The 15,611-nt window shown below is 38.0% G+C and overlaps 1 protein-coding gene across 1 annotated transcript; it reads right to left on the bottom strand.

Moving 5' to 3' along the window:
* Positions 1 to 1,288: 1,288 nt before the first annotated feature.
* Positions 1,289 to 3,758, bottom strand: LOC137190885 (fucolectin-1-like). The gene is made up of 4 exons (XM_067600604.1): positions 3,524 to 3,758; positions 3,147 to 3,301; positions 1,867 to 2,149; positions 1,289 to 1,679 (listed from the first exon to the last, which is right to left on the bottom strand). Exons 1-4 carry the CDS (start codon positions 3,682 to 3,684, stop codon positions 1,529 to 1,531), a joined length of 750 nt encoding a protein of 249 aa, XP_067456705.1. The 5' UTR covers positions 3,685 to 3,758; the 3' UTR covers positions 1,289 to 1,528.
* Positions 3,759 to 15,611: the final 11,853 nt, after the last annotated feature.

The raw sequence follows: 15,611 nt of genomic DNA, 5'->3' as shown, positions 1-15,611 counted from the left end.
TGCATATCAGCAAGACAACTGTATTCCTACATTAAAGGGGTTTTGCAGTGCTCCTTCAACAATGTGAGAAAAATAGAAGAAAATAGTGGCTGCATGCCTTTCTCTATGTGCAGGTGTGCAGTGCTAGGTGCAAACTGTGGGCATCTTTGACACTTAAATTACAGTGCACCCCTAATATGTCCCCAAAATATCAGACAGGTGCAGGCAAAGAATAAAAATCGTATAAAAACAAAAGTAATCAAACATTCAGAAAATGCTTAGTGGAAAATTTTTACTTTGCACAATGTTGACATTCTCTTGAACTTCTTTGTTTTTTGCTAGTACCACTTGAATCTTTGGGTGTGCCAACATCCCAGTGTTCTGCTACTTCCCTTTTTATGATCTGAAAACACACAAACACATCAAATTCTCTACAATTTACTTGCATCTGTAATTATGAATACTATGGTATTACAGTTGGTGTTATACCTTATTCAGATCATGGGCCATATGATTATTAATATTGATTTAAATGGAAAGGCTGTGAATGGTTGGACAAAAAGTCTCTACCAGTTATATTTGGCAAAACTCTGGTGTTCTGCTGTCACTTGTGCTATACAAGATACAGCGGCTCCAAGTTTGACCTCTGAGATTACTTCTTCTTCTGAGTAGCTCTGCTTCAACGAGCTGGACTGCACATCTCTGTGTAGCTCGAAAAGTCTAGAAAGGACAGAGATGAAGCTCCCTCCACAATATTTTGTTACATCTATTCTCAAAGCTGCAATCCTGATATTTACACTACACTGAATTACATTATCATGTGCAATGTGAAAGTGTCACTCATAGTGACAAACATAATTATCACTGACAGAGCCTATTAGCCTGTTTTGCTTCTTGTTTTGGTTTTACACATTTATATGGTTTAGTCTCCGATAGGCTCCGATAAACCCACAATACACTTCAGAGAGAAAAGACAGGAGCACACTGATTGATATGCAGCCTTTAATAATGCAAGCAGACTAATGTTTCAACAGTACCAGGTCTACATCAGAATCAAAGAGGACAAAAGCATGAGGCAAACACACATATGTAGTCAACTTAGGATCGATGTACATTTGTTATTGGGTAGAAGGTTGAACAGGAATTCAAACATTGGTAATAGATTAAAAGGTGGGAATTGCCAGAGCCAATGTCCAGATGCCAAACCCATACATTAAAAACAGAAAAACAAGAATTATGTGAAATCAAGCGTAAAAGGTTCATGTTTCACGGACACCAAACTAGAGCTAAAAGGAGACTGAATATTGGATTCAGCTAGATGATGATGTCAGGTCTGTGTTTGTCAGCTTGTTTTGGAATTATTCTGCCCCCTAGTGGTCAAACATTTATTGATGCAGCTTTAATATGATCTAATCATATTTTGTCTCTAATGATGTCAATGTCATAAATTAAGCTTAAGCTATGATTTTAACCAGAATCTGTAAAAGAGCATCAGCTAAATACCAGCTATGTAAATTGTCATTGTTATACATTTTAAACCTTGTCAGATCTAATCCAGTCTAGAGCCATACACCTCCACCTCACACAGGACCAGGTAGTCCGTTCTATTAGGAATGATTATGTTAACGTAGCGACCGTCCATCCCGTTACAGTCCAACGTTAGGACAAAACCTCCAGGGGTTTCTGGGATCACAGCACACCTAGGAGAAAAATAAATTATTTTGTGTACTTATTGAGTGATCAGTTTAATAAATGGATAAGCCTATTCATTTTTGGTTTTAAAGGTTAATATAAATATAAGTTACTGCTAACAAACCCAATGACAAATATCCATTAATGACCAACTTTTAGTCATAGTAGTATTTTAATTAATGGACTCTAGGGTACCTGGGATTGCTGTTGCCATTGTTCACAATAGAATCTCCGATGCGGATCTCAGCTCCATTGAGTGTATATGAGTAATAATCTTCTGTGACTATCTTAACAGAAAACACTTTATAGGTTTTCCGCAGGTCCAGTCGCCACCAGGGACTGGGTATGTATGTTGTGAAAGTGCAGGAGCCATCTGCATAGTTGCTGTCAGGATTCCCATCTATAGCATGATATGCATCGCCAAGATATGAATACAATGTTGACTGTGAGGCTTTTCCTTGAAGTGCCAGGTTCTCTCCTGTACAAGAGGACACAGTTGCAAACATCAGCACTGATACCTAGTTTTCCTTGCTATCTCTAAAACAAAGTGGCCCCAATTTGTGGAACCTAAAAGTCAAAACTATTTGCACATTGTTGTCCTTTCCAGTAGTGGTAAACAGCAGTGAAATATGGAGAGTTTCTATATAGTTGTGCAGATGCTTGTTGCAAAACTTGAAGGATGCACCAGCAGTTGGCAATAGAAAATGTGCCAGATTTTATGTTGTGTATCAGAATCCAAAGTGTTTATTTTTCCTATTATTATTCAACACATTTGCAAACCATCAAACATCCCAGCAACTTTTGAGAAATATTTCTTTATATGATTTATCAGTTCTTATGTCCTATGAATAATTTAAAAGATGTTCATCATTTTTTCTAAATAAACCAGCTGACTGGATACTGCTGAGTCTCACTGCGTTCCCATTTACACCTGGTATGAACATGTGTTCTGAATCTGGATACATTATCTGAATAAAAACTTTTAATTCATGGGTTTTGCATTTATAGCTGGTATTAAAATGCATTCTGGTTTTTTGGCAGTGGTGCACACATTATGATCATATAATGTTTTTTCAGAGATCACATCATTAGGTTCAGCACCATGGACAGCGGTCTACACTGCTGATGGACTGATTTGGGCTAAACTGAAAATGTTTGTTGTCCTGTTTCCTCATTCAGTTTTTTTTGTAAATATATGAAAAAATATATCACATGAACTGTAAGAACATCTTGGTCCTGAATCTAACAGGCTGTCTAGCCTACATGGTCCATAATACCATACTGACTGTGCCTGTCCACATCCTTGGAAAATAAAATCCTTGCAATATTTAAATCTGCTGTGGGTTTTGTGGGACTTTCAGGCTGGACAGTCTGATATCAACCTCTGATCTGTGAGTATATAGCGACTGATTAGTTGAGAATAAATACCACACATTCACTTCATCTATACAACATAGTATGGCTCAAGTTCTCACCAGTTGGGGCACGGTACCCATAAACCTCCACTTCGCAGAGTGTTAGAGTCCTTTGTGAACCAGGTAGAAGCACAGTCACATAACGTCCCTGCACACGATTACTGAAAGTCAGATTGAATGAATCCCAAGCAGAGATTTTAGAAATTACACCAACCCTAAAAGAGAAAGAGATACAGCAGCTCATTAATTATGTTCTGTATCTACTTGGTGGTGTCTGACAGTAGCGTCATTCTTAAAGAATCAGGTTGTTGTGACTAGGCTGACTGGACCGAGGTTGAACGTTTAATCCTTATAACTGACATTGAAATCCTGCAAAAGAAAATGATGATCAAAGTTCAGTTTCTCTGGAAGATATAAAGGTACAGAGTTGCACTCACACTGGGTTTGTGGCACCATTATCTTGTAAAGAGTTGCCGATGTGAATCTCTGCTCCATCAATCTTGTCTGCACAGCAGTCTCTTCTGTTGGTGATGACGACAGAGGTGACGATGTAGGACTCCAGCAGGTCCACCCTCCACCAGGGGTTGGGCTGTTCCATAGTGTGGCTGCATGAACCAGCTGAGAAACTAGATTCACGGTTTCCATCAATAGCATTGTAGGCAGCCCCAAAAACATTCTCCGTTCCCTGGGAGCAGTGTGACTGAGTTGCTTTGCCACGCAAGGCCACATTTTCTATGAAAGAAATACACACGTTTTCCCCAAAACTTAATGTTGGTTATTACTGTAGAGGCATTTATATCACACCTGAAAACCTCTGTATGCCCAACCTGTGATCTGCATTATTGTGATTTAAAGAATTTTTAAGGCCTGTCAGTGGTGTGTCTCTAGGGATGTCAGTTGGTCAGTTGGTCTGTCAGACACTTTGACCGTGACTGATTTGTATAAGATTTTTATAAGGTTAAAAAATGCACAAATTATTCTTACCATGTTGGTTTAGTGCTCCTGAAATTGTCTAAATGTCCCTAGATTTTTGATAGTGGGAGCAAAATTTACCCACCAAAAGTTTCTTCAGTTGTGACAGAACAGGTTTATATTGACAGTACAGCAATCTTATCATACCTCCACCTTTTCTAAATTGTATATAATATATTAGCCATTATTAAAATACATATAGATATTAAATTACAGCACCAGATGTGTATTTTGAGAAATTTGATGATTTGATGTTTTAAGATTAACACATAAATACAGATATTCCCCCATCATACTTACGATAGGTATAGACCGAGTGCATCCCCAAGAGGAGCAGCAAATGAAATAACACACTGTGATCCATAATTCTAGTTGAGACAAACAAGAGAACGATTCATTGATATAATTAAAACTGCAAGTAACATTTCAAGCACATTTTGACTATTTGAACTTCAAGAAGAACAAGAAAAAGATGAAAGAAGAGAGATGTGAGAACTTTTCTTTTCTTTTCTTGTAAAATGTAAAAATATTTTTCATGACTCATCAGTTACATACATTTATCCATCATACAAAAACACCTAACTGTTAGTAGGGTGTTTGTGTTTGGATTTGAGCTGAAAAAAACTGTTTACATTTGGCTGTACAGTAAACATATACACCAGTTGCTCCACTGTAGTATTTCTGACAAAGTAGCTGACCGAAGAGTGTTTGCTGTAGTGTTAAACCGCACTTGCTGCTACAGTGATGACCACAGGTGTTGCCCAATCAAACAGGACTGAAATCTTAAGTTATTTATTTTTTTGTGACTATACAATATACCATGTGTCATGATGAATAATCAGTTATCTGTACATTCAAATAGCCTACTATTTGCAACTGTTGTATTCTATTGTGTTCAAACACGTCTTAAAGTTACACTACTCTGCAAATGGCAAGAATAAAACTAGCAGGGATTTGTTGGCAATCACTTTTCATGCATCTTCACTGTCTGTCTATGTGGTACTAAATTCTCCTTAATCTATGTTGTCTTTAATGTACCCCATCTATCAACATTAGAAATAATTCGACATCTTATTTAATTCCATTACATTTGACACCTATTTAAACTGTATATTATCAATATGTTAGATTATTGGTGTGTTAATTGCTACTGGAGATATGAAAGATTTTACACACAGACAAAAAAAGTTCTACAGGCTTTTGCAGGGTAACATCACTGAAAGGATATAAAGACTTTTTTTAAAGAATACAGAATGGTGCAGAGGTTTTTTAAATCCTTGTCTCTGATTGGCTATACTTGCTGTACTGTATGTCATCCATCATGTGTTATTTATGAGCACCAAATGCAATACAAAGTCAATGCAAAGATGCAAATTTGTGTCCCAGCGAGTTGAAAATGTTTAAACTTGAGCAAAAAATTTGCACATATCGCAGCATTTCATGAATGTACCTGATGAACATACAGGATGGACAGGGCAAAGGAGAGAGACTGGAGGGAAATAAAAAAGAACCAGAGTTCCTGGTGAGTTGAGTTCAGTCAGAGGCTGAACTGAACAAAAACACACAGACACACTCCCACAGACACGGCCGGTACCTTCTGTTTCTAGCTACAGTGAAGGGATACAGTGGCTCTTGTTTCTTGTTTCTGATTGGCTAATTTTGCTGTACTGTATGTCATCCATCATGTGTTATTTATGAGCACCAAATGCAATACAAATCTTTTATGTGGCGCGTTTACATACAAAGTCAATGCAAAGACGCAAATTTGTGTCCGAGCGAGTTGAAAATGTTTCAACTTGGGCAAACAGGATTGCAGCTGGAGTTCATGGTGAGTTGAGGTCAGTCAGAGGCTGAACTGAATGCGAACACACAGACACACTCCCATAGACATGGCCGGTGCCTTCTGTTTCTAGCTACAGTGAGGGGATACAGTGGCTCTGTTATGCTTTGGGGGGCATTTTGCTGGCATGGTTTGGGTCCACTTGTCCCATTAGAGGGAAGGGTCACTGCAAATCAGTGAATGAGTGATCACCTTTATCCTATGATGAAAGATTTCTAATCTGATGGGAGTGGTCTCTTCCAGGATGACAATACCCCAATTCACAAGGCGAGAATGCTTTGATGAGTATGAAAATTATGTGAAACATATGCTATGGCCTTTACAGTCACCAGATCTCAATGCAATTGAACACCTATGGGAGATTTTGGACTGACATGTTACACAGTGCTCCCCACCATCATCATCAAAACACCAAATGGGGGAATATCTTTTTGAAGAATGGTGTTCATCCCTCCAGGAGAGTTCTAGAGACTGTAGAATCAATGCAAAGGCTGAGGAAAAGACGCAAATGAGGGAAACATGGACGCAATTTAGAGACTTGGCGTAGCCTACTTCCTACCCTGGCTTCAAGACAGGAGCATGTGGATTATCACCATCTGATGAGGGACCTTAGGGCTGATCCTGTCAGGTTCAAATTGTACTGTGATTTGCACTGTGCGTCTGTTGTTGAAAATTCATAGTATAATGCAATTGTTTTTGATTATGTGTTGAAGATTTATGATGTAATGCATATATACTCTCTAAGCATACATATATTCTTTAAGTGCATATATACTCACGTACTCTTAATGTACTAGATATATGTTCTTTATTTGATTTCTCTATTCATATATTTTGAAGCCCATATAGCCTCTCTTGTTTTTGAAACTGTTTAACTGACAAGACACAGAAGTGGAGTTGGTGAGGGGCAGGGTGCCCCCGCCACTAGACAAAATCAATAGTCTACCAAGCATAAACAGACAAAGTAAATAAACCTGTGAACTACTCTTTAATATTTTAACCAGTGATATTTTAGGGGAGTTACTAGGATAAATAAGAAAAGACCAATGAGAGGATCTGAGGTGTGTTCACATCATATCATTCTAAAGTATAAATCAGATTGTATTGCCTGACAATGTTAGTTGCTCTGCGCAGAATAACTCGTCTTTGCATGTTGTCAATTCAATAAAGACCTTACACTTTTCTGAAAACTTGCCTCTCAGTTTGTGTTTTGTCTCCAAGGTTAACTCTACCACAGGTCGCATGGAAAAAAGTGCTAGACAATTCAACTCTAGCAGAGGACAAGCGTGTGCATGAGATCAGCATGACGATGTAGGAGTCCAGCAGGTCCACTCTCCACCAGGGGTCAGTCTGTTCATCAGTATGGGTGCATGAACCGGCCGTGAAAGTGGAGTCACGGTTTCCATCGATGACGCTGTAAAATGTTTTGTAAAGTATTATTCTCAGGCAGTGAAAAGTGAGTCAAGAGAGCCTGGATACTTAGAACTTGGTCTACTAAGATGATCTGATGCAGAAAGAAATGAAAGGTGTTACCTGGAGACCCGGACACAGAGAGCGCTTTCTTCCTGGAGTCTGATGATTCAACTAAAAAGAAGTCAAATCCTGTAAAACAACACACTGCTGTGCTATTTATATGCATCTTTTTCTTCACCTCTACATCAGTTGAACCATATCCAACCAATCATCAGAAATCAGTTCATATTCATGTCAACAGTGTCCAATCATGTTGCACTGGTTTACTCCCATGTGCATGTATTTCACTTCGCTATTTGTGAATTAAATATGAGAGGTTATCCAAGTGCATGGCAACAAGTATGCGAAAGATCACACAATACAAACCAATTTTCTTACCAATAAAGAGTATATAACTTTGATCAAATCAAAATAATACAATAACTTAGTGGTGTCACTGGGTGCCGACCTCAACCGCTGCAGACTAGGGTTTGATTAAAATGAATAGTTTAAATTGCTGTATGCAAATAAAAAACAGATTATTAAAATGTAATGATGTAATATACACACAAAGACATTCACATATAATAGAAACACTTACCTACATACACTCAGCTATACATCAATTTAAAGTGAACAAACACTTGATAATAGCTTCTACAATAGTCTTCTAAAAACTCAAGACATGTTAGACATAATGGGGGTTGGAAAGGCCACTACAAAACCAAAAAGAAGCAAGCCTGCTGGGTTTTAAAGAAAGTGGAAAGGATTGGTTGAGCATGGGTGAATAACTTGAAGTCTTTAACTGGTAAACAGAGTATAATACAGAGTTATAATCAACCACTTCAGTGCATATCAGCAAGACAACTGTAACTTCCTACACTAAAGGGGTTTTGCAGTGCTCCCTCACCAATGTGAGAAAAATAGAAGAAAATAGTGGCTGCATGCCTTTCTCTATGTGCAGGTGTGCAGTGCTAGGTGCAAACTGTGGGCATCCTTGACACTTAAATTACAGTGCACCCCTGAGATGTCCCCAAAATATCAGACAGGTGCAGGCAAAGAATAAAAATCGTATAAAAACAACAGTAATCAAACATTCAGAAAATGCTTAGTGGCAAATTTTTACTTTGCACAATGTTAACATTCTCTTGAACTTCTTTGTTTTTTGCTAGTATCACTTGAATCTTTGGGTGTGTCAACATCCCAGTGTTCTGCTACTTCCCTTTTTTATGATCTGAAAACACACAAACACATCAAATTCTCTACAATTTACTTGCACCTGTAACTATGAATATTATGGTATTACAGTTGGGGTTATACCTTATTCAGATCATGGGCCATATGATTATTAATATTGATATAAATGGAAAGGCTGTGAATGATTGGACAAAAAGTCTCTGCCAGTTATATTTGGCAAAACTCTGGTGTTCTGCTGTCACTTGTGCTATACAAGATACAGCGGCTCCAAGTTTGACCTCTGAGATTACTTCTTTTTCTGAGTAGCTCTGCTTCAACAAGCTAGATTGCACATCTCTGTGTAGCTAGAAAAGTCTAGAAAGGACAGAGATGAAGCTCCCTCCACAATATTTTGTTACATCTATTCTCAAAGCTCCAATACTGATATTTACACTACACCGAATTACATTATTACGTGTAATGAGAAAACTGTCACTCGTAGTGACAAACATAATTATCACCAACAGAGCCTATTAGCCTCTTTTGCTTATTGTTTTGGTTTTACACATTTGTATGGTTTAGTCTCACTACTCAAAAGGCTCTGATAAACCCATAGTACACTTAAGAGAGAAAAGACACGACCACACTCATTGATATGCAGCCTTTAATAATGCAAGCAGACTAATGTTTCAACACTACTGTGTCTACATCAGAATGAAAGAGGACAAAGGCATAAGGCAAACACACATATGTAGTCAACTTAGGATAAGTGTACATTTGTTACTGGGTAGAAGGTTGAACAGGAATTCAAACATATTGGATAACAGATTAAAAGGTGAGAATTGCCAGAGCCAATGTCCAGATGCCAAACAAGAATTGTGTGAAATCAAGAGCAAAAGATTCATGTTTTGCAGCAGACATAAAATCATGAATTAGAAGAAGTATGACAAATTCAGCTCTTCATCTAGTATCTAGAAGCTATAGAACAGATATTTTTTCTCAGGAGTCATGGACACCAAACTAGAGCTAAAAAGAGACTGGATATTGGATTCACATTCATCCTGCAGGTAGATACATGACTCCAAATGAATGCAACTGTTTGCTAACATATTAGCCACAACAATTTTATTCAGCTAGATGATGTTGTCAGGTCTGTGTTTGTCAGGTTGTTTTGGAATTATTCTGCCCCCAAGTGGTCAAACATTTATTAATTCAACTTTAATGTGATCTAACCATATGTTGTCTCTAATGATGTCAATGTCATAAGGGAAGCTTAAACTATGATTTTAACCAGAATAAAAAAAAAAAAAGCATCAGCTAAATACGGGCTATGTAAATTGTCTAATCCTGTCGAGAGCCATACACCTCCACTTCACACAGGGACAGGAGCTCCTTTCTTCGAGGAATGACTATGTTAACATAGCGACCGTCCATCCCGTCACACTGGAACGATTGGGTAGAACCTGCAGGGATGCGTGAGATCACAGCACACCTAGGAGAAAAAGAAATTACTTTCTTAACTTATTCTTTCTGACAAATATAAATTACTGCTAACAAACTTAATGACGAATATCCATTAATGACAAACTTTAAACTACCTGGGATTGTTGTTGCCATTGCTTGCAAGAGAATCTCCAATGCGGATCTCAGCTCCAGTGAGTCGTAATGGGTGTGTATCTCTGTTGGTTATCGTAACAGTAAACACTTTATAGGTATTGTGCAGGTCCAGACGCCACCAAGGACGGTATTCATCGATAGTGCTAGAGCAAGAGGCCCTGTTCCAGTTGCTGGCACGATTCCCATCAATAGCATGATATGCATTGCCAAGATGTGTAAACAGTGATGACTGTGTGGCTGTTCCTTGGAGTGCCAGGTTCTCTCCTGTAGGAAAGGACACATTTGCAAACATCAGCACTGATACATAGTTTTCCTTGCTATCTGCAGAACAAAGTGACTCCAATTTGTGGATGTCTTGAATCTAAAAGTCATAACTATTTTCACATTGTTGTCCTTTCCAGTAGTGGTAAACAGCAGTGAAATATGGAGAGTTTCTATATAGTTGTGCAGATGCTTGTTGCAAAACTTGAAGGATGCACCAGCAGTTGGCAGTAGAAAATGTGCCAGATTTTATGTTGTGTATCAGAATCAAAAGTGTTTATTTTTCCTATTTGATATTCAACACATTTGCAAAAGATTTTTCGGCAACTACCCAGAATCCCAGTAACATTTAAGAAACTAAAGACTAATTTAAAAGATGTTCATTGTTTTTCTAAATAAACCAGCAGACCAGGTACTGCTGAGTGTCACCATGGTCCCATTTACACCTGGTATTAACTGGTGTTCTGAATCATTCTCTCAGTTGTGCCCACATTGTGATCGGATTTCAATATGCAAATTAGCTAGGCCTGTCTGGCAAACTTGTCAACAAACATCTGCATCCCAGGTAACTGTGGCCACGAACAGACGCCATTCTTTTCTAAATAACTCTTCATAATGTACAGATTACATTTACACCTGGCTGAGATCCAATCACAATGCGAGCCTGACAACCTCCAAATGTTATCTTACCAATCCAATTGCATTCCAATGACAATGCATTTTGCTTTAGCATTTTTCGATGGAATCAAAATAGCTTCTTAAGTATTGTAGCTGTGTGTCATATACATATCTGAATGTGTGAAACCATATTGTATGAATACATTCAAATGTGTGAATGTGTAAAAACGTTTTGATCAAATGAATTCAAGATCTGGAGCTATGCATGATATTTTTTGAACAAATGAAATTTTGCACAAATCATTTCCAATGTATGAGTGTATAAATAAGATTTGCACAAAGGTTTGCAGTTACAAATCAAAGTTTTGTATTTGGAGTTCAATGGAGTTTGGTGTTAACATTATTCACTTCTCTGCAGAGTCCTTTGTAGCTTCATTTTGACTGTAACCCTTGGAGTAAAAGCCTCTCACGGCGTGCTTTTTGGTGAATTGCTGTCCAGCAAATGCTCTCCCTCTGCCTGGGGGCGTCCCATCTGAACAGCCACTGCTGAAGCTGAAGCTGGAGGCGGTGGCCAGCACTGCTTTCTGACTCTACCCGACAACTGACGCTTCAGCTGGGTTTGAAATCATTCCCTCAGTGCTACTGTTGACAAAAATGGCCACGTTCACCAGTAACAGCGGATTACCCGTGAATCCTAATTGTCTATGATTAAAATTTATAAAACTTTTCAGCAGAGAAGTGAGTAATGTTGACATCGAACTCCACTAAAAAAAATGACAATTTAACATAATGATTTGTGATGGATCACATGTTAACTAGTCATTTAAGTTACATTTTTACTGTAATAAGTCCACATTTACCTACAAAATAGGTGCCGAATTAAACAGTGGCTCCTAGCGTTACTTTATTTTTAAAATATCATCCATGTTGCTTGTTTTACACCAACAAACAAGGCCTTTTAAATTGTGTATCTTTATAAGGGAGTTCGGTATACATATTAATAAGTTCAGAGGCTCAGAGGCTGTTCAGTTGGGGGAGTGCTTTCAGTGCCCTCAGTGGACATGCCAACAGTGTTTCAGAGCATCCCCACTGGCTATTCAAGAGGAAGCGTCAAAGGTAGGACAAAAGTATTTGTACTCGTAGATTTGATTTGTACTCAGAGATTTCATTCCTAGACGTAAACTTGGGATTCACACATACAATTGAGTTCTGTCTGAATTTTTTTCACCCACAAGCTGCAAACCTGATGTGTAGCTGTAAAATTTTTTTGTAACAGCAAACCTTTGTGCAAATCTTTTTTATGCACTCACACATTGGAAATTATTTGTGCAAATCTTTTTCATTTGCTCACAAAATGTCGTGCACAGCTACAGATCTCCTTACAGCTTCAAAATTTAAATCTATTTGTTCAGATATTTTTTACACATTCAAACATTTGAATTCATTTGATCAAGACGTTTTTACACATTCACACATTTGAATGTAGTCATACAAAATGTTTTCACACATTCAGATACGGTGATAGACAGCGACAATACTTATGACCCTAATTTGAGCCCATAGTTTTCCTTATCCAGATACAGATGGCATTTTAATATCAGGTGTAAATGTTTTAACTGCATGTTCGAGTTAAGACACATTTATACCCCGTTTACACCTGGCATTAACATGTGATCTGTATCTGGATGTTATCTGGGTAAAGAAAAACGCATGTTAATGCAGGTGCCCATGCACTCAGAATACATTGTAACTGTAATGTGATTGATTTGGCCAGATAATATTCGGAGGTGGCTGGGCTTGCATTGTGATCAGATCTCAGCCAGGTGTAAATGGGGCCTCAGTTCAAATTGATACCACCTTGCAAAGCAGAGATCTATTTGCAGCAGGAAGTAAATGCATTTCGCTCATTTTCTTCATTTAAATGAATGCTGTTCAAATTCTGCTGTGACTACAGCTGTAAAGAAAATGAGGCGCCAGCATCACCTAGCAAATTAAATTTGTGTGTCTTCAGCCACACATTCAATTCTCACCAGTTGGGGCACGGTACCCGTAGACTTCCACTTCACAGAGTGTGAGCATCCTTTTTGGACCAGGTAAAACCACAGTCACATAACGTCCCTCCACATTTTCTGTAACATTCACTGTATAAGACACTCCTGCTGGGATACTAGGAATTACACCAACCCTAAAAGAGAGAGAGGAAACAGAGTTATAAAATGCATGAATACATTTTATAACTTAAGTACTTTAATGTTATGTATTAACAAAACTTCAGTCGTTCAATTACTTTTATAAGATTATTAATCTTTTTTTTAATAAATTAAATATAGTTCACTTGTCTTAGAATTTCTGCTGCCTGCATTACTAAGCAACATGTTATCCCTCAAAAACAACAAACAGCTGATGGCAGAAAATGGTTTCACAGGTACGGTGGGAGATTTATTATTCTGACTGATTTTTACATTTGGTTTGACCACACACACATAGACAATCTGCTTGGGGGTGAATCAGTGAGAAGCGATAATTCTACACAGCCGTGGTATAAATTTAAAGGTAACAGGCTTGTGAATGGACTTTTACGTTAAAGGTTTGATTGCATTAATAGCAAACTTATGAATATTGAACATGTTTGAGCTATAAATGAATATAATACTCAGTCAAGTGAAAAAAACCTCTTAAATACACTAAATCTCAGTGTTTCCTGGAGGGCGGGACTTTCCTGCTAACATGTATGATGTAATTTGAAACGAAAATAGAGAACACATTTATTATTTTTATTTATCTATTTTTGCATTACAATTAAAGTAAAAAATTACTTCTTTTAATTTTAAAACGGTGTCCGGGTGTGTTTATTATTTCAGAGGTTAAAGAACATATACATACATTAGACTGCAGTGCTTGGATGCTGTGTTAAAGGGCTAGTACACTCAATTATTTGCTATATTGTAGTCTCACAATATACAGTTATATCTGGGAGGTATAAGGTTTCAAGAGTGAACCAATACAAATAACAATATGTTAATCAGAGTTACCATATCAAAGTTAATTGGGATGAAGAACTCAGGGTGCCATCTACATATATAGAGGGTAGACGGGTTACATCAGGATCTGTGGTGTTTACAATGTCTGCTTAACACTTTCCAGGGAGAAGTCCTGTATCTAATGACTAATTACTGTGTGTTCACTTACACTTGGTTTGCAGTAACATTGTCCTTGATGTTGCCGATGTGAATCTCTGCCCCATTGATCCTGTCTACACAGCAGTCTACTCTGTTGGTGACGACGACAGAGGTGATCACATAAGAGTCCAGCAGGTCCACCCTCCACCAGGCGTCGGTCTGTTGATCAGTGTGGCTGCATGAACCGGACGTGAAATCACCGTCACGGTTTCCATCAATGGCGTTGTCAGCAGCCCCATAAGCATAGTAAGGAGCTCCCTGGACGCGGCGTGACTGAGTTGCTTTGCCACGTAAGGCCAAATTTTCTGTGAAAGAAACACACATTTTTTTCTTTCTTTGCTTAATGTTGGTTATCCCTGTGGAAGAATTTACATCACACCCGAGAAACTCTGTGTGTCCATCATGTGGTCTGCGTTAGTATGATTGGAATGCCTTGTCTTCAGCCACGTCAGCAGTGTGGCCATAGGGACATTTGGTCCACCATTTTGGTCCAGATTGACTTTGTAATTATGCTGTTTACCGCGCAATCTTTGTGACGAAAAGTAAAATCTTGCAAGCAGCAGTGACAAGTTGTGAACACAACAATGACTTATCATCATCTTTAAGTTGAAATGGAAAACTTGTTTACAAACAGTTGCTTTTTTCCACATCCAGCAGGTACAGAGCTACATTATCATTCATTTGAAGTCTTGTTTCTGTCCACCTGGTGTAAGGCCAATATTCACTCTTTTAGCTCTGTTATATCTGGCTCTTTAGCTGCTAAATGCTCTACTATGTTCACCAGCTAGTTGCTAACTGTGTCTTTTTGTCGTTTGGTGCTGAGCAGGTAGTCTACAGTGGGGTTTTAGAGCTTTTTCTCTGAAAACAGCTGCCTGCTGCTGTGAGCGCTGACAGTGAACCAAAAGAGTAAAGTTGCAGCTGGACAGCTGAAAAATGAGCTAAAATTTGCTATACAGCTCCATTAAACTGAGGGGAGCTGCAGAGTCGCAACAAGCGACCTCTGTCATATTGTCACATTGTTAAAAATATTGCTTATAGCAACTTTAAGCTTAAATAAATGTATCAGTCAATAAGCTGCTTAATAGTTACTTTCTTTCCATAGCATATGCATTAATTTAGAAAACAATCACTGTTGGCCATAAGGTTTGTCACCTTTCACTGCTTTACACAAATAACTAAATAAAACATTCTGTTTGATTTGTATTCAACATAAAACTAAACATCCCTAAGTGACATGAACATAACCACTTCTCTCTGAAAAAAAACTTGTGTGAGGTGTGGTGACCCTTCATTATCACTTCTAGACTTTTGTTTAGTTTGTAATTGAAGCTTTAGACCAGAGATCCCACTGTTATTAACAAAAATTGGAATCAAATCTAAACACATCCAACATCACATTGATCTTTAATA

The sequence above is a fragment of the Thunnus thynnus genome, chromosome 10 (assembly GCF_963924715.1).
Source record: "Thunnus thynnus chromosome 10, fThuThy2.1, whole genome shotgun sequence".
Taxonomy (NCBI): Eukaryota; Metazoa; Chordata; class Actinopteri; order Scombriformes; family Scombridae; genus Thunnus; species Thunnus thynnus.
Note: the sequence above shows the minus strand (reverse complement) of the source record. Positions and strands in the feature narration are given on the sequence as shown.